General features: G+C 46.3%; 2 protein-coding genes across 6 annotated transcripts in view; one reads left to right on the forward strand and one right to left on the reverse strand.

The window, feature by feature from the left end:
* Positions 1-1,688: 1,688 nt before the first annotated feature.
* On the forward strand, positions 1,689-4,802 carry LOC118775177 (APC membrane recruitment protein 2-like). The gene is made up of 2 exons (XM_036524931.1): positions 1,689-2,737; positions 3,746-4,802. Exons 1-2 carry the CDS (start codon positions 1,876-1,878, stop codon positions 4,705-4,707), a joined length of 1,824 nt encoding a protein of 607 aa, XP_036380824.1. The 5' UTR covers positions 1,689-1,875; the 3' UTR covers positions 4,708-4,802.
* Positions 4,803-13,893: 9,091 nt separating this feature from the next.
* LOC118774102 (pleckstrin homology-like domain family B member 2) overlaps positions 13,894-18,354 on the reverse strand; it is a 44,736-nt gene continuing 40,275 nt past the window's right edge. For all 5 annotated transcript variants that reach the window (XM_036523239.1, XM_036523243.1, XM_036523241.1 and 2 more), the window contains 4 exons: positions 17,796-17,942; positions 16,065-16,284; positions 15,513-15,598; positions 13,894-15,237 (listed from right to left, as the gene is read on the reverse strand). In XM_036523239.1, coding sequence (XP_036379132.1) covers positions 15,097-15,237; positions 15,513-15,598; positions 16,065-16,284; positions 17,796-17,942 — 594 coding nt within the window. In that variant the 3' untranslated portion in view covers positions 13,894-15,096. The remainder of the gene's footprint in view (positions 15,238-15,512; positions 15,599-16,064; positions 16,285-17,795; positions 17,943-18,354) is intronic.

Here is an 18,354-nt window from a genome sequence, read left to right on the forward strand (position 1 = left end):
GTTCTTCCCGCAATTCTGCCAATAGTATGTTGTTCTGCTTATAGCACTGTAACTGCAGACTGTTTCTTTATCTCCTGTCCTGTTGCTCTGTCCATAATCCTGTCTGCTGCTCTGGTTACAGCTCCATTACATTACATCACATTACATTACATTTATTCATTTGGCAGATGCTTTTATCCAAAGTGACTTACAAGTGAGGCAGAGCACAACACAAATAAAAAACCATAAGGAGTCAAAAGAAGTGTGACCAGGTTTCGATGGTTGGCCAGACAAGCTAGCTGGTAGAGATAATGACTGCATTAAAACATTAGATTAGATTTTTTATAGTTTATCAGGAAACAGTTTTGAGACATAGGAAATTCCTTTAGGGGGCTGTGTTTTAGGTGCTCAGGTGAGAACAGAAGAGCTGTGTCTTCAGCTGTTTCTTGAAGACAGAGAGGGGTTCGGCAGAACGGATGAAGTGCTCCGTCTGTGTGTACTCCCCTGAACAGGGCAACCCAGACAGAAGAGTGTTGCTCCTGCACAATGAACACTAATTAACACAGCACTTCAGGGTGTGAATGTGGACATTGTCTGATGTTAGTGAGATGGAAAAGAGCAGAGCTCCGAGCCAGGACCTAGAAAACACTGCTTTCATAGCAAGAGAAAGAGCTGGAGAGAGGGAGCTGGAGAGAGATGGAGAGCAAGAGGGTGAAGCAGAGACTCTAAATTCACAGGAGGGCCTCCTATCTTTGAATAATGGGAGACTGGGGAGAGGTTGCACTGCTGGGGAGCAGATGAGGCATGCAGCCAAATAATCTCTCCTGTGGGCCACTTATTCATCAGACACAGACCCTCTCTACCTTTCACCCCCCCCACCCCCCCAAATCTCCCTGCTCAGCGCTCCCCCCACACCCACACAGGGGCTTAGACGCAGCAACACATGTTGTTGTTGTTGCTAACTGTCATAAACCTGCTCTGTGTCCATATGCTCCAGACCATCTGACACCAGTAATGGCTTGTCAGCCTAGCAGGGCTTTGGGTCCATGTTTTGGACTGCACGTCACAGGTTTTCTGGTAACACATATGCCTCGCGGGTCCATACACCCCCAGGGACTCATGTGTGAGAGAATGCACTACAGGGACATCTCTGTTCAGCACAGAGAGACGCTCTGTCTTTTCAGTGGCAAAGACGTGTTTCATCCTGACTCTTCCACCAGTTCTGCACATGGACACAGCATTACTCACAAATAACCCCAGGCTTTATCTCATTCCATTTTTTTATTTAGCTTCTCCCATTTCAGATGATTTTAATAAGATGTGCAAGAGTCCAGTGCTGTAATTGCATTTCCTGATAAATCCAATTCCTAATGTTGCAGAGATAGTAATGTTGTTATCTCTGGGTCACAACAGAAACAACACACGAAACAGAACACCCAGGAGAAGTGACAGCACAAAGAGCTCACTGCCAGAGTGGAAGGAGAAAATTTGAAACATAATAAAAATGAGAGGAGTGAGCGGTGGAGCAGCCATGGTTGCTGCTGCTGCTGGGCTGGGCAAGGAGGAGATGATGACAGGCGCTGGCACAGCTCCGCCACTGACGAAAGCTGCTTAGCTCTCCAGTTGCCATGGAGACCATCAGGAGCAGGCAGAGAGAGAGAGAGAGGGAGAGAGAGGGTTGGCTACAGAGAGGGTGAGAGAGAGAGAGAGAGAGAGAGAGAAAAAGCGAGAGAGAAAGGAGACATAACGAGTGAGACAGTGAGAGACACACTGTGTGCGAGCAAGAGTGTAAGAGCCAGAGAGAGGGAGAGAAACAGAGAGAGAGAGAGTGAGAGAGACAGCGAGACTGAGAGCTGAAGTAACAGTCTGCAGAGAAGGATAACAGCCGCAGCAGAGATGGACCTGCAGTCCGAGAGCGAGCCGCAACCGCCTGGCAAGATCAACAAGGCCGCCTTCAAGCTGTTCGGGAAGCGCAAATCTGGCAGCCCTGTATCCAGCATCTTCTCCATCAGGAGTAAAGGGGAGGGGGGCAAGGGGGCTGGCAAGGCACCGCTTGTGAGAAGCAAGACACACGACGGAATAATGGAGACAACAACGGAGCCGGAGGGGAGCAAAAAAGAGGAGTCGGCAGGCGGCAACCAGCTCCACACGATCAACGAGGCCGTTCCGGTGGCATCCCCGCGGACCTCCTTCTCGTCCATTACCTCTGTGAAATCCCTGAGCTTTTTCACGCTGCTGCGGAGGAGCGGGCGAGCGGAGGGCGGCCAGGCAGCGCTCACAGAGCCCCGGCCTGGCAGCCGGCGGAGGAGGGGACTAAGGGGGCTGTTCAGCAGCGTCCGCTGGCATCGCAAGAACCAGAGCGCCCAGGAGGGACAGGATGAGTCTCCTCCGCCAAGCTTGCTCCTCGCCTCCCGCTCCAACAGTGTGGAAATCGTAAAGGAGCACATGACTCTGACCCCCAGGCCCCCGCCTCGCGCCCTGGATGCCCCAACATCCCCTGTGCCTGAACCCGACGAAGAACCGTCTACCATCACAACCAAGGATGCTGGGAGCCCTGTTCGGCAGATGGTAAATGGGATGAAGGAGGGTAAAGACATTGTGGTTGGAAGGAAAGAGATTTCCCCCAAGGGCCCTGTTCTGGCCCCTCAGGAGTTGCCAGCTCTGTCGATCAAAGCCACGGCTAGCACCAAAGAAGATGGGGGCAGCAGGAATGGGATCAGCGGAAAAGCAGAGGGCAGCGGTTCGGGACAGGAAGGGGGTAAGGAACAAAGAAGGGATGGGGTACGAGAAGGGGACTGGGTACGAGGAGAAGGTGAGAGAGTGGCTGGAGAGACAGCCTCCTCTGCTCTTGTTTCTGCTTCTGCCCTTGCCTCCACTCCTAAAGGCGCTCCTGCTCCTACAACTATCCTTAAACCTGCCCCTGCCATTAGCCCTTACTCGTCTGCTACATCCGACCGTAGTCCTAGGCCCACACCTCATCTTACTCCTGCCTCTGGCCCTGTACTTGCCTCTACCACCGTGCTTTCCCCTGCCCCCATCTTGAATCTCTCCTCTACCTCCAAACTTACCCCTGCCCCTATTGCTAAACCTGATGCTACTCAAACTCCTTCTCCTGATCATACTTCCGTGCATGTCCCAACAGCTGTGCCTACCCCTCCTATCTCTCCGTCTACTTACACCCATACCCCTGCATCTACACATACCCCTGCATCTACCCACACCCCTGCATCTATCCACACCCCTGCATCTACCCACACCCCTGCATCTATCCACACCCCTGCATCTACCCACACCCCTGCATCTGCTCAGACCTCTGCCCCTACTCATGCCCCTGATCCTGCCCAAATCCCTGCCTGTGCCTCTGCTACTGCTTCTGCCCACACACCTGCACCTATCCACACTCCTGTCCTTGCCCAAACCTCTATGTCTGCTGCTATCCCAGCTAAATTCCCTGCCCCTATCCCTGCTCAAACCCCTGCCTCTGCCCCTCTCCTAGTTAAAACCCCTGACCCTATCCCTGCCGAAACCCCTGCCTCTGCCCCTCTCCTAGTTAAAACCCCTGCCCCTATCCCTGCTCAAACCCCCGCCTCTGCCCCTCTCCCAGCTAAATTCCCTGCCCCTATCCCTGCCAAAACTGCTGCCTCTGTCCCTCTCCCAGCTAAAACCCCTGCCCCTATCCCTGCCGAAACTGTTGCCTCTGCCCCTACCCCAGCTAAAACCCCTACCTCTATCCCTGCTGAAACTGTTGCCTCTCCCCCTATCCTAGCTAAAACCCCTGCCCCTGCTGCTGCCACCACTCCTGTCTCTGCGCAAATTCCAGTCTCCCCAGATGGCACCCCTCCCCCAGGCCTTAAAACTGGATTGGCACCAACAAATATTCTGGAAGACGATGCTATGGTCCGCATGGACACAGTAGAAGAGGTTTCCAGACAAGACAAAGCTGGGGGCAGAGCTGTAGCCCCCATAGACAAAGGGGAGGAGTTTGCCAGCCAAACTGACATTGGAGATGGAGGTGCGGCAAAGGAAGTTCGCAGCCAAGAGGCGACTGTCGATGGCCATCTTCAAGGTCCCCAGCACACACCGCTTCAAAAGACAGGGGGTTCTTCTGTGCCACCCTGGGCTGAGACCCCCCCAGCCCAGCCTGGTTCACGTCGACCGGAGAAGAGGCCACCCCCATCAAAGACCCAGGGGCTCAGTAAGATCCCAGTGAGCGGCTGCAACAGGCCAGGGAAGCAGTTCCGAGAAACTCCCCCAGAAGAGGGGCGAGGCAAGGACTTGCAGGACACCCCGCCGAACTTCGATGAGGGGTACTGGGACTCGCCTGTGCCTGGGACAGAGGAGGATGGTGCCAGCTCCTTGACTGGGGACAGATGCAGCGGAGAAGCCCTGTATGACGTGTGTGACCCCGAGGAGAGCCTTGGCAGCGCGGCAGCGAGTGAAAAGAAGACCCTGCACTCCGCGCATGAGCTGAAACAGACTCCTCCCTCCCAGGCCTCTGCCCGCTCACTGAGGGCTAACTCCAGCCTGCCCCGCGACTCCAAGATCCCTGTCAAGCTATCGTCAGCTTCCCACTCTGCCACTCAGGGCGTGTCACCTGCTCCTGCCCCCACAGTCCACACACCCACGGCAAAGACTGAGGCCCAACGCACCAAGATCCCAGTGTCCAAGGTGCCTGTTCGCCGAACCGCTGCACGCCCCACCCCCCACTATGACCAGAGCAGGAAATAGAATCAGCAGCCACCCTGAACGTTCCATCAAGGCTTCGGTATAATCAATAATAGACTCTTTTGAGCTTCAGTCCAAATTTTATTTTTGATTTTATACAACAGACACCTTTTGCTTTACTTGTTTAATCTTTTTTGCAAGACTATCAAGGACTCTTTGTATCTTTTATGTTTTGTATTTTTGTGTTTTGTTAATCTGTGTAGGGTATGTTATGTGAAATGTATCAATAACATACCTAATACGTCGGTCAGGAAAATCTGTTTTACCTGCATCTCTATCAGGAAGTCTTTGACTATCTTCTGCCTTCTCACAATGCAAAACAAGAACACAGGAAATGATCATCTTGGTCAAAAACTATTACTACAAAAAAGCAACAAGGACTCACTTTAAAATGCAGCATGCATTCACGCCAACAGGATATTGCCAAGACAGCACTGAGAATGACACAAGGAAAACGGTGTTTAGTGAGCAAACTCACAGCACTGATACAACTGGGATATGGGAGACACTTAAAGTACTCCTGTCATCAGGGCGCATGAAAGTGTTCTGACCCTGATACAGACCAAGATGGATTTGGGGGCATCCACAAAGGACGGAATCTGTTTACAAAATGGAACACAACTTGAGGTGTAATGTCTCACGACTGTCCCGAATAGAATGGCTTTAGGAAGAACTCATCACCTGGCCAGGAAACACTCAACACCTGGCCAGGATCAGGGAACAGTGTCTGTCTGTCAGCTGTTCAGTCCCGTTCTGAAAATGTTTTTTTTTCTACAAATACTTTTAAACTTTTGTTACTCCCTCTTTTTGTATATTCTTCTCCCAATTCTGTAGGCTATTGGGCCTGCTTTGCCTGTCTGGAAAATCTCCTAGTGACTCTTGGAATAGCATTCAACCCTCACTCATAATCTCATACATGATTGGACAAAATCTATGAATGTGCGTAGCAGGTACCCGCCAAAATCTAGAGGAAGCCTCTTTTTAGCCACGCATGGGCTGTCAAGGGACAGCGCTATTGTGAGCGCTGGGGACACCCTCCAGCTCCTGTAGTCCCATGAGGGCTCATGGTAAGACTGTCTTTATGAAGGCTGAAATCGTGATGTGGTCATTCCCTCTGTCAGGACTGCACGTTTTTAGAGTGCATACATTTGCCACTCTGATTTCTTATTCAATCATAATGTTTCTCCTGTAAACCTCAATGTTGTTATGTTCCTATCTAATCAATAAAATGATATGTGTTCGCTAGGCAGCAACTCTAGATTTGTGCTGATTAACTGTAGGCGTCCATTTCACACACCTTACTGTTGCTGTAGAGACGGTGTAATTTTGTGTGTTTGTGACCGATGACGTTTTCCTCTCTTGTTCTCTGTCAGCTGTCCTTTGCAGGAGGAGGGGGTAGAATCAGGGAGGGGTAGTCTGCTGAATGCTGGTGAATAAAAGCCAGGCTTTTGAATGTGATTATTCGGATTGGCAAATTTACTGTCTCGTCTGTGTGTGCCATTGTTTTGGAAATGGATGCGGTGCTGAAATGGAGGGCGAGGGGCGCAGGAGGTGTTCGTGTTTGTGTGTGGGGGAGTAAGTTTGTTGGTCGGGGCAGGCGGAGAAGGCGTGTGTTATTAGGCAGGGGCTGTATGTAATATGTATGTGTTCACAAGGACATGTGGGAGGGTATAAGGCTAGGGGCAGTGGGAATTGGGCTGTACGTCTGTGAGAGGATGTATGTTATTGGGAGGCAGACACATGAGGAGTACTGTGTTTCTGAATAGTACATGGTGTTACCATATTGGAGAATTGAAAGATAAAGAAAAACTGCCGGAGGTGTATGTGTGTTGGGGGTGTAGCATCTGCAATTAACTCTTGATATTTTTTAAATCTGCATATGCCCATAATGTGGGCAGTGATGGCTGTCATTAATCATTTCAACCATTGTTATTTCTCAGCATATTTGCTAAAACTTAATACAGTTTGCCTCCACCCCCAAGAATGCACTGTGTAGATGGTCTTTTGCCTTTTATACCATGTCTAGTGATTTGTGAGCATAATTAGGAATATAAATTCCATAAAACACAAGTAAGCTTAGTGTACAAAGTATCAGAATGCATCTGATACATATCTATGTATATCTGGAACTGAGTTTAACATTTGGAGTCTGTAATTATGTATTTAAAATTATTAATAACATTCTTCAAAAATGAGTAACAACACAATCTGCAAATACAATTTTCACTCGTAGAAGTGGAGCATCTGAATTTGAGCTTTTTTGTGAAGGTCAGGCAGCTGGAGATGGTTGAGCAGCGACATTTACATTTCAATTTAGCTGATGTGATGTTCTTAAATACTGCAGCAAATGAGGAGAGTTTCAGTATGGATACCCACTACAGTAAGGGATAATGAACAATCTCAGTTTGCCTTTTAACAGCCACCTCTGGGCTTAGACACGTTCTACTTGGATGGGGGCGGGTGTCTGCATTTTCTTTGAGCAGCCAACATTCTGTTGTTTTCTGTTCTATTCAGCTGTGCTCTGTTAGGAAAGTAGATTGGTTTAACAAGATCTACATGCTGCGGATCGATCTAACAAGCTCCAGACACAGCTGATGTACCACTGCCGAAGGCACTGAATCTAAATTCAGTTCAGTTTCAGTAAAATATCCAGCCTTGGTAAGGAATCATGGCTGTATGTGTGTGTAACAAGTCATTCTGAATAATAATAATAATAATAATAATAATAATAATAATAATAATTAGTAGTACTATTATCATCACTACTGTTGTTAGCATATGTTGTTAAGTACACTATATATATATATATATATATATATATATATATATATATATATATATATATATATATATATAAGAAAGGGATGAACTGTAAGCTCTCCCTTGGTGTGCTGCAGTCAGTTAAATGAATCTGTGATTCAAGTTAACCCTGCCCATGAAGGCAAGAAGATTTTCAGAAAGCATGACATATTGGCTTTGAATTTACCCCACAAAAGGACCTCCTGTTTCAGTTTTTGACCTGTGTAGAGATGTAAGCTGGAATTCTCCAAAAAAGTTGCTGTAAATTTAATAGTTTAAGTAGAGTAAGAGTTAATGCTTTATGAGTACTCACCTGTGCGTCACTGTTTCTTAGAACTAGCTGGTCTGTATAATTGCAGTGCCTTGTCAAGATACAGGGAACAAAGGACCACTATACACACATGTGGACCCAACGCGAATATCGCCTTCAGCTGTGGAACACGTGATTCTGACCACGACAGAAGCCAGAACTGGATTAGAATCCCTCACAGGGAGCAGGAACCGCATGCTGCTAAAGCCCATGTTACACAATCAATTTGTGTGCATCGTGCATCACTTGCAACCAAGCCCATCTCTAGACTAGCCTTCTGTAACATGCAGTGTAATCTATCTGCTGGGTAGCACTGCAGCTCTTCACAATTTCAGTCTTAGCAGTGAGCGCATACATTTCACACAATTAATTTTTAAATGTTACTGAGTAGCCAGCTCCTCAGCTATTCTTGTTTTATTCTTGCATTTGCCCTCATAAAATTCTGTGAGATCCCACGTGCATTTTTTTGAGCAGCCAACATTTCATGAATCAGTAAACATACCACCTGCTGTGCTTATTTTTTGGTCAAATCATTACCAGTATGCTACCTACTTAGTTCAGAAATGTATATTCATGTTAAAGAATGAAATGGCACATTGTCTAAATTATGTTTTGATATAGCCTAAATTATATATCTTAATTATTTTAATTATACATTTACAAGCAGCTAACATTGTGTGCAAATTGTGTTGCGCATCATAGGCAATTGGGTTTTTTTTTTTTGTGTGTGAGACAGCTGGAATTACTTTGGGTGAGGTACAGGTTGCCAGTGGGCTATGGGTTCCAATCTCACATGGGACAGCAAAGTCGTTTACTGCAGTACTTTATTCTGATTGCATCAGGCAGACATTAATTGCAGTAAAACATCGAATATATCAGACGTCCCCTCATTTGCCTTTAGCCACAGGAGAGGAAGATTCAAAACAGCATGCTTGGATGGATTGGTTCATGCTTGTTTAGTGGAAGACTGCATGTTCTACTTGGCCAACTCTGCTAGCTAAGTGCCCTAGCATTTTCAAGTCTTTGAGAAAGCATCCTGAAGGTGTTCTAAATCTCTGTGGAGCTACAGAGGAGGGGTCAGGGTAGGGCAGCACTCTAGTGTAGAACAGCAATACTGAGATCCACGCTGGTTAATAGAATGCCATGAAAACTGAATTCTACAGTGCACTGTATGCACTTTAATAGGGGTTTAATATAATAAGGAATAGACATTCAGATAAATTGAACAGAGAGGGCTGTTTGGGCAGTGTTGGTGTGTTCAGTGCTGCGTATAATCTGTGGGAGCAGTGTGTCTATACAGCAAACTCCAGGCCCACCCCTCCCTCCTCCCTCTCCTGTCTACATGGCTCATGGCTGGCCTCATCTCCCCCCTATCAGCGCTGCCCTGATTCTGTGGCTATAAACACAGGGAGTGCCCCTCCCCCCCAACACACACACACACTCCTCTGTGCATTCTGCCCACTAAGCTGGCAAATACGGCTCTTGCAAACAAGAGGGCTGCTGGGATACCGCATACTCCAAATCAGATTTGGATATTAAAGCTGCATTTGGAGCGGCATTGAGATGCGGAAATGGTGTAGCATGTGACTGAGCTGACAGAAAAGGGGGCGGTGGGAATACACAGGGGTGCACACGGGTCGTCCTATCCCGTTCCTCTGGAGAGACAAGGCGTGGCATTCGGAACTCACACTGAGAATGCTCAGACACACAGAAGCACGCTCCGTCACACCACACGCTCCGATGCACACCACTGCCACGGATATGCCATGCCCCAGATAAGGCCCAACGGCAGGCACCACCCACCCCCTCATGTGCTTTATCCCCTTGGCCAGTGGGCAGTTGGGTGTATTAAACAACCTTACCGTACCATGTGTGCCAGCAGTGTAGGCAAAAATCCTTCGTCTTTCGCGGGCAGCACCGGGCTAAAGACAAGAGGATAAGAAACACACTGATCATGCGCTGTTACTTCAGTTTCCTGCACCACAGCTCCAGCCTGTCCTCCTCTCCTGACTGAAAGAAGACAGCAGTTATCCCCCTAAGGCCATCGTTGTTCAGGGGGCGTTTCTGGGGGTTGAGCATGAGCCCATGTGAGACATACCCAACACGCCTCTGCTCTTTCTCCTTTGATCCACCTGGTGAGGAGCAGGACCATAGATAACCTTAATGGTATCTATGGAGCAAAAGACAGACTCAGAATGGAATATACTGTGCAAAAATATTATTCAGCACAAGGGTACAATTTTAAATACGTGTAAATGTGTGATCTTAAATATATGTAGTAAACTGCTGCGTTCATGCATGATTGTATTCATATTCTAGAATACAGTTCCAGTTATAAGTCTAGTTTACAGTGCCCATGCAACATAAGCTTCAATATGAAATTATATATGTGTATGTATGTATGTATATTTATATATGCATTATATATGCACATAATTCACAACACATGGTCTCATAATGTATATAGCATAGTGTTTATATACAGATCTCATTTCAAGTAAACACACAAGACGTTCTTTTAGCAGGTGGAACTGGAGTCTGTTCTTTTATCATTTGCCCAGTGAAAGCCTTGTTATTGACAGAATGCTCTATTGACAGGAGATTAGAGATTCAGGAGATCCAGCCATGTCAGACCCAGGGGGCTGAGAGCAGAAATCTCAGCTCATCAGTTGTGAAGCCTCACCAGCTCAAAGCAACCCATTTCAGATTAACGTGGCTCTGAGACGCCTCAGTAAGTCATCATATCCCACCTCCACACTTTTTGCACAATGAGGATGGAAAAGCGAGACGCAGACTGAGAATCCAGCTGCGATCGATTAGTTTTGACTGAGGAAGTGAGGAGTGCTAAGGGCATATACGCTGTGGCTGCACGGAGGAGAGATGGAGAGGGTGAAAGTGAGGAGAGGATGAAAGAGAGGGGAGAGGAGGGGGGGGGAGAGGGAAGAGAGGTGATCTCATGGTTTCTGAACAGGGAGAGGTGACGTCACCCTGCCGCATCTCCTGCCCGTCCTCTGTGTGTTTCAGTGCCTTAGGCTGTTCCCCCCACCAGTAAAGGTGGGGGTGTGTTCAGCGGAAATAGAGCATGCTCACTGCTCCCTGATACACAGTGGGGTGGGAGCCTTAGCTCTGTGTACGCGCAGCATCTCTGGTTCATGCAGCGGAAGGACAATTACACAACCACTCAGTCCTTTTGTGCTGCTGAGCAGGTTCTCCTCAAGCGCTTACAAACAACAACATCTTTCTCAATGGCAGGTGCTGGAAGGAAGAACAAAATCAATAAATGTTTGATGGAGCAACCTGGGTAATATGTGTATGTACAGTCGATCTGTTTCCCCAGGGCGTGGAGACTGTACCCAGGAGACACGAGTGCAGATTCTGAGTGTAATACAGTGCAATAGAGTTTGGACTGTAGTAGTTTAGACATTGTGAATGTGATAGTAGTTCATGGCTTTGGCAGAGCAAGACTTCATACAGCCATCATGTGTTACACTGATTTGAACCAATTATGTTTTCTTTTTCTCATGGAGATCACTGTCTTTTGATTAATTAAAAAACAGGAATGATTAACAGCACATGGTAGCTCTTCCCACTGTGGGGTTCACGAAACACCACTCTTCCACCAATAGCTGACAAACCAGATAGAAAAGTATGAATACCGTGAGCCAAGCATTTTTTCTTAAAAACAAGTAAGATGTGAGCTCAATCGCTGATGACAGCCTGCCGAGGACAGCCTTTAATTCCTCTCTGTAGAGCAGTCACTTGCAGGTACTTGTAGTTGTCCATGGACTGCAGGTTTTACCAGTCTAGGGCTCTCCGTGGTACTGCAGCCCAGGTGAGACAGATGCTGTCCATGGTTCTGCAGGGTGAATGGGTTAGCAAGGGGGTGAATGTATCAGAGATTGGGCTTACAAATTAGAGAGAGCTGAGAGGGCGGGTAACACAGGGTGTGTGGGTCAGACTGGGAAAAACATGTCGGATAGATTTTATGTGTCTGGAGGATGTCTATGATCAATGTGTCCTTATTGGCTAACACTGTACAACAGCTCTATTCTTCCACCTGTTGGAGAGTTACAAGTATAGATGATTAGATAATTCTCACCAGCAAACAGAACATACAGATCCACTGGATAAGCCATGCAGAGGAGCTCATTCTCTCTGCGCTCTTGCTTTCGTGATCAGGTCATTCATAACCTTGTTACCCGCCCTCTCTAACATCACAATCTCCTTCAATCATCAACTCACCATGCTGTGAAAAAAACATACATGTATGACAGCACAACTACTACAAAGATGCAAAACGCTCAAAAAGTGTTCACTAAACGTTAATCAGACGATCTATGAAACACGTTTACCTCTCTCTGCCCTCTCACATGCTAGTTGTGCAACAAGGCTCCTTTTCATACGCAGTTCAAAACAAACCTGGGAGGCATCAGTTGGTCCGGTCACATTGACACAGCATGATTTCAGCTTCATAATGTCACCATTTCAGACACGCAAGACATTAACGGAGAGAACAAAACACGGCTTGAACAGGTTGCAAATGAATTTACACCACAAAAGAGCAAGAATTTCAAAAACTGTATCTTTAGTCAATCTATAGCAAATGACCGTTGGACAGTAACAATCGCAGATATCTTATCTTACTCTTAAATTTCCACCTCTCCTGGTGTCTTAATTTCTTATGAAATACAATTCTAAAGAAACAAAAAATATAATAACCCTCACAGTGGGAGAATAATAGGTGTGTTATGAGTGGCTGTATTTCCACGCTATAGTGAAGCCAAGCAATGTGCTGTGTATAGGATTATGGATTTCAGAGGTTTAAAGAGCAGCTAAAAGCAGCTTTCTGTTGTATTACACTGACACCATATCTCCTGAGACAGTCTCCATGGTAAAAGTATGCTGGGTATGAGAGAGAAAAACACACATTAAATAAGCTCCTGACAAAGGCCTTACAAAAAAGAGAATCACAGGTTTCACACTTGCAGCTTCAAAGATCATGTCTTATTACTGATGAATACCAATGCTAATGTTTTAGCACCACTGCACCCTCACCAGGGTTTATTTTACAGCAAGGATATGACAGAAAATAAAACAAAACTGCCCGGCAAACATGATTGATCTGAGATTTATTTTTCTGTGAGCAAAAATAAAAAAAAAAAACATGCATGATAAACAGTTGTATAAATACACTAATAAAACAAGCCATTCCTTTAGAAAAGTGAAAAATTATATAATAATATCTTTGATACTGATTCCATACATCAGACAGGTGTGGTCAGAACCATTTCCCCCAAACTGAGTAGGAGAGGGAGACCTGTGTCCTCAGCAGAACGTTTCTGCCTCTTAGGGCGGGACAGGCTGATCATCTCTGTGGTGTCTGTGGCGTTACCTGGTTACAGGTGTGCGCATACCTGATGCAACATCCTCATTGCACTGTGGCTCTGAAGCTCTGTTGCTGACAGGATTCGGTGCAGGGTAAGGATTGCACCGCTGAGTGCAATCGCAGCGTGAAATCCTGGGACACCTGAACATTTCAAATGAACCGGACTGACAGTCGTTGATGAAGATGGCAAAGGCAGCAGCTTTGGTTCCATATTGAGATGACTGTCCTGGAAGAGCCAACAAACCTAGGCTCCCATTGGCCACAGTGCAGCCTGTACACTGGCTGGCCACACCATTAAAACCACAGCGTGAACCTTCAGAAACACCTCTCCACTTATTCAGTCCTATTTAAAATCACCCAGTGGGTAACAAAGAGGAAACTCTGTACTTTAAAAATTTTAAGATGGCAAGAATTGTGTAAATTATGCCAATTAAGACATTATGTTTCCTTATTTTAAAATATAGAGCTGACATTTACATATGTTCAGCTAATATCATTTGGTTACTATAGAGGTAAAACAACTTATGTGGCTGAAGTATAAAAATATGTAGACTCCTATGAGGTGGTGCAGAGCAAGAGGAGACAATCCTTCCTGCATATACACTCACTCACACATGGATGGACACACACACACACGCGCGTACACACACACACACACACACACACACACACACACACACACACACACACACACACACACACACACACACACACACACACACACACACACACACACGCGCACACACAGAGCTGGGCTCCCTCTTGGCGGGTGTAGTTCATTATCCCTGCCAACAGTTCTTGGGAGAGCCTTCAGTTGCATTCAGAGGAATACAAAAAGACTTTGTAGTACAAAAATAGCTAAAGATCCTATTGTCAAAACAACTATTTGGTAGTACAAAAATACAACAGCATACAACAAGATATTCCGGAGCAATGGATAAAGGCACCTGCAAATGTAACATTGAACTAGACAGACAGCCGTAGAAGAAAACAATGCTGTTTTGAAGTACAAATATTGCTTAAGATCCAAAAGTCACGACTGCTGTGTTCAATAGGGCAGAGGGTATAAAATACTGAGTTAAAGTCAGGCAGGGAGACAGCCAGTGTGACCCAAAACAACATCACACAGACGCTGTCCACTCGCCTGACAAAGGCTGGCTTTGTTCTGTAGAGCTGCAACACTGCAAACCCTCCCCCTGTGACATTCAGGGGTGTGTTGTGGTGCAAACTCACACCTATCTCACACACACGCACCTCTCACATCAGGCCACAGGAAGGCAATGTGCTTTTCTGAAAGTGTCCTCTCTGACAGGAAGGATGTCTCAAAAGCAACTAAGACTCACTCTTCACTTTGTCTTAAACATGACAAGCTATATCAGTCATATCAGTAAAAGCATAAGTGGTGTTGTCTGTGACACACAGGGGTGACACTGCCATCTCTATTGGCACATTAATTATAATGACTGAGGACACACATGAAGAACCAACCTGTGTGATCGAACACATTTGAGGTCTACGATAATCCACTCCTTATCCATCCCTAATTACAGGAGAGTGGGGCTTTGTGGGTGACATCATTCATTGAGGGTACACCACGTGGCAACAAAAGTCTCCTCTTCATTCCAAAGTGGAACTGTTCCAAAAACCACCACCTGCTTTGGCCAAGATCCTCCATCTTCAAAGAATGTTGTAATTCTAAAAAAATATAAGGCACTGGAATAATATCACATCATACAGCATAACACAATAAGGTAAGTATCAAAAAGAGGTCACAGGGAGAGCAAAACTATGCCCAGTACTGAAGCGTCTGCCATCTCAGGGGCATTGTGGGAATCCCCAGACGGAGTCTCTCCAGCAAATCTTGGTCCACAGTCTAAACTGTGACCGTAGTGGCAATTTACACCATGAAATGGGTGTATCCCTCGGCCCCAGTCACAATCACGTCCATCCAAATGCGCATAGCCTCAGGGGATGGTGCTACCATGTAGTACACACGGTCATGTGTCTTCACGCTGAATGTCAGGGAAGGGTTGGGGCTCTGTCAAGAGAGAGTATACCATCACACCACTAGAGGGCAGCAGAGGTAATAAAATACATGCAGACTTAAGAAATAAGCAGACAAAAGAAGTAAAGAAGCTGAAAAAACAATAATTTTTGCAGTGTTCAGTACATGTCTGTTTCTCTGCATTAAAATACTCTCTAAATACTGCTCAAAATACAAAGTATTTTAACACGCAATTTCAACATTCTCTTTATGTTCAACCTTGACTTGCAGTTTGGAAGAAATGGTAACCATCATTGTTACCATCTTACCTTGTGAGCATTCTTTAAGTGGTCATAATACACCTCCTCAATGGCCTGGAAGTAGATCACCCCTTTCATCTTGGCCTCATGCTTATCTGCAGTGAGACAGACCACAGTGGCTTTTACTTGTAGATGATCACCAGTTCTTAATGCATTTCTGTTCCCCAACTCCCTTCTTCCTAATTTAACAGGGAGATTTGTGTTTCTCCCAAGTGTCTGTAATTACACAGTTGCAGACAGAGCTCCACTGCACTCAACAATAATCCACCTCATATGACACAAGAGAGATCTCGCAAACCAACCAATATACCAGGGTCAGTTTCCTCATTTTTCACAGAATGGTTGAGGTTAGAATTATGATAGGAAAACTGAACTCTGAACTGGCTGTTAGTGACAGAGTATAACAGAATCCCACTACAGTCTGTTGATAATTTCACATTTAATGCTGTACCCCATTGGCTGGATGAGTACACCTGAGACTGCGGTCATCATGTTGGGGGCGTTGCTGGTTGCCTCCATTGTATATCTGAACAGGTAAGAGAAAGTGGACCGTCTTCTCACCTGCATAATAAGAGAGGGTCCTTCGGTTACGGTCAAAGACAAACCAGCGTTTCTTCCACGTCTTGATCTTGCCGCCCATCTTGACTAGGAAGCCGCGGCAGGTCTTCTCCGTGATCGACACGTGGTAGCACATCTCCGTGTTGTGGCCAGCGGACTCTATGTGTCCACGCAGGTCGAAGTCGTCCTTCCTGATTGGCAGGTAGCGGGTCAGTGGCCGGGACTGAGGGGGCAAGAGACAGGGTCAGAGGTCAGAGGGCAAGTATAATACAAGAGTGCTCCTCGCTACTTCACAGAGGGCTCTCGCCTGTTTTGCTCTCTCACCTGTGTGGCCCCTCTCCCTTTTGCCTATGACTCTCTCTCACTCAGTTCTGCCTGTCTCTCTTCTCTGTGTGTGTATTTCTCACACTCCTTCTCTCATGCCGCTATCATATCAGACAACATTCACCACACCAGCACCACAAAGCTGGTTTTACCATTCTCACCAAGATGAAAGGAGCCTGAATAGGACAAAACGGCAGCAAACTGCTGATACGGTACCCTTCAGCTTGCACTAGGTACAGAGGCCTTTTACACTTCTGTGAGCAGTGAAGATGTCCATGCAGAGAATAAAGGAACGGTTTCCATTCATGTATATTTGATGAACATGTTTGATGGTTAATTGTTTTCAAAGAGGCTTTTTTTGATTCCATGACTGATAACGGTAGCTCGATGTTACTTTATTTAACCTGGTGTATTATTCTTCAGCATACTAAAGCAGTAATAGGTAATGTGAAGAGAGCAGAAAACCCCGGTAGTGTGTTAAACGACAAAGGAAGTGGTGTGAAAGCTGGTTTGGTTTTAGGGTGGACCCCTCCCCCACTGATGTCAGCACTTATGGTTGGGTAAAGCCAGCAAAAATGTCTGAAATGGGAATGAGCCTTCACAGCACTGTGAATGGAGCTTCTCCCTCCCTCTTACCTGAGCTCCCTGTTTTTCAGACATTCACATCTCCCTGTCATCTGAGCCCCATGTTTCACACAGAGCTTCACAAACCTCTCTGTCAGCTACCCAAGTGCTGTTTCATCTCTCTTATACCTTAGCTCTTGGTTTCTCACATTGTTTCAACACCCTCCTTCTCGCTCACCCTTGTTCTCGGTTTCTCTCAGAGCTTCATCTCTTTCTGTCTCTCAGATCTGTGCTTTGTGTCTCATGTGGTTTAAACACCTTCACTCTCTCTCACCCTGAGATGGAGGTGCACAGGCAGGCACATTCCTGCCCGTCACTTTGTCTATTTATTGTCTTGCTGTATTTATTGTACTTATTGTCTTGTTATTTATGGACTTTATGCTTTGCACCTCATGTTGTCTTTGTCTTGCACTGTCTAAATGTAGCAAAAATGTAGGAAAATTTATTTCAACCCCACTGTATACTTGTATATGTGTATATGGATGGGCTGACAATCAAGCTCTCTAGACCTGACTTGACTGAGCTCGGCTTCCCCTGGAGCTTCGCCTCTCTCTCTTTCATATCTCAGCTCTCTGCTTCTCATATCGTTTCATTCCTCCTTCTCTTTCCTACCTCAGCTCGCCACTTCTCATGTTGTTTAATCTCCCTCTCTTTCCTACCTTAGCTCACTTGCTTCCCGCATTGTTTAACCTCTCCTTCTCTTTCATAAATGAGCTCTTCTCATGTTGTGTAGTCTCTCTTTCACACCTCAGCTCTCTGCTTCTCCCAAGCCTGACTCTCTCTTACCTGCGCTCTCTGTTTCTCCCGGAGCTTCACCTCCCTCTCAATGAGCTTCTGCCTCCTGCTGGTCTCCTCCTGCAGACGCTTCTCCAGCTCCTCCCTCCGCCTCCGCTCCTCCTCCAGCGCCTGCCTGCGCACCTCCATCTCACGCTCCTGCAGGGGGCGCCACACAGAGGGAGGACTCTCAGAGGCAGGATAACACACACCCAAACAAACTTGGGACACAAACGTACACTGCACACAAAACACACACACACACACACACACACAAAACACACAAAACACACACACACAAATGTATAGTTATATAGGCTACGTGGCTATATATAGGCTACGTGCCAAAGTAGAGGTATACACATCACAAACTCAACACATAAACATGCACACAACATACACACAACACATACGCAGTTCTGTTGATAGTGCATTTATTGTATAAAATTACATATTTCTGGACACATGAGTGAAACAACACTGTCTGCTGACTGCTCATGGTAGGTAAAGCTAATGAGAAGACAGTGGGTACGCTCTGTCAATGGTGTCTGAGTGAGAGGGGGAGTAAGGT

The sequence above is a fragment of the Megalops cyprinoides genome, chromosome 3, assembly GCF_013368585.1.
Source record: "Megalops cyprinoides isolate fMegCyp1 chromosome 3, fMegCyp1.pri, whole genome shotgun sequence".
Taxonomy (NCBI): domain Eukaryota; kingdom Metazoa; phylum Chordata; class Actinopteri; order Elopiformes; family Megalopidae; genus Megalops; species Megalops cyprinoides.

Excerpts from the sequence above, each read along its gene's own strand:
- LOC118775177 (XM_036524931.1), top strand. The coding sequence starts at position 1,876 with ATGGACCTGCAGTCCGAGAGCGAGCCGCAACCGCCTGGCAAGATCAAC. Across the intron at positions 2,738-3,745 it reads CGGTTCGGGACAGGAAGGGG|CTAAAACCCCTGCCCCTGCT; the intron begins GTAAGGAACAAA and ends CCCCTATCCTAG.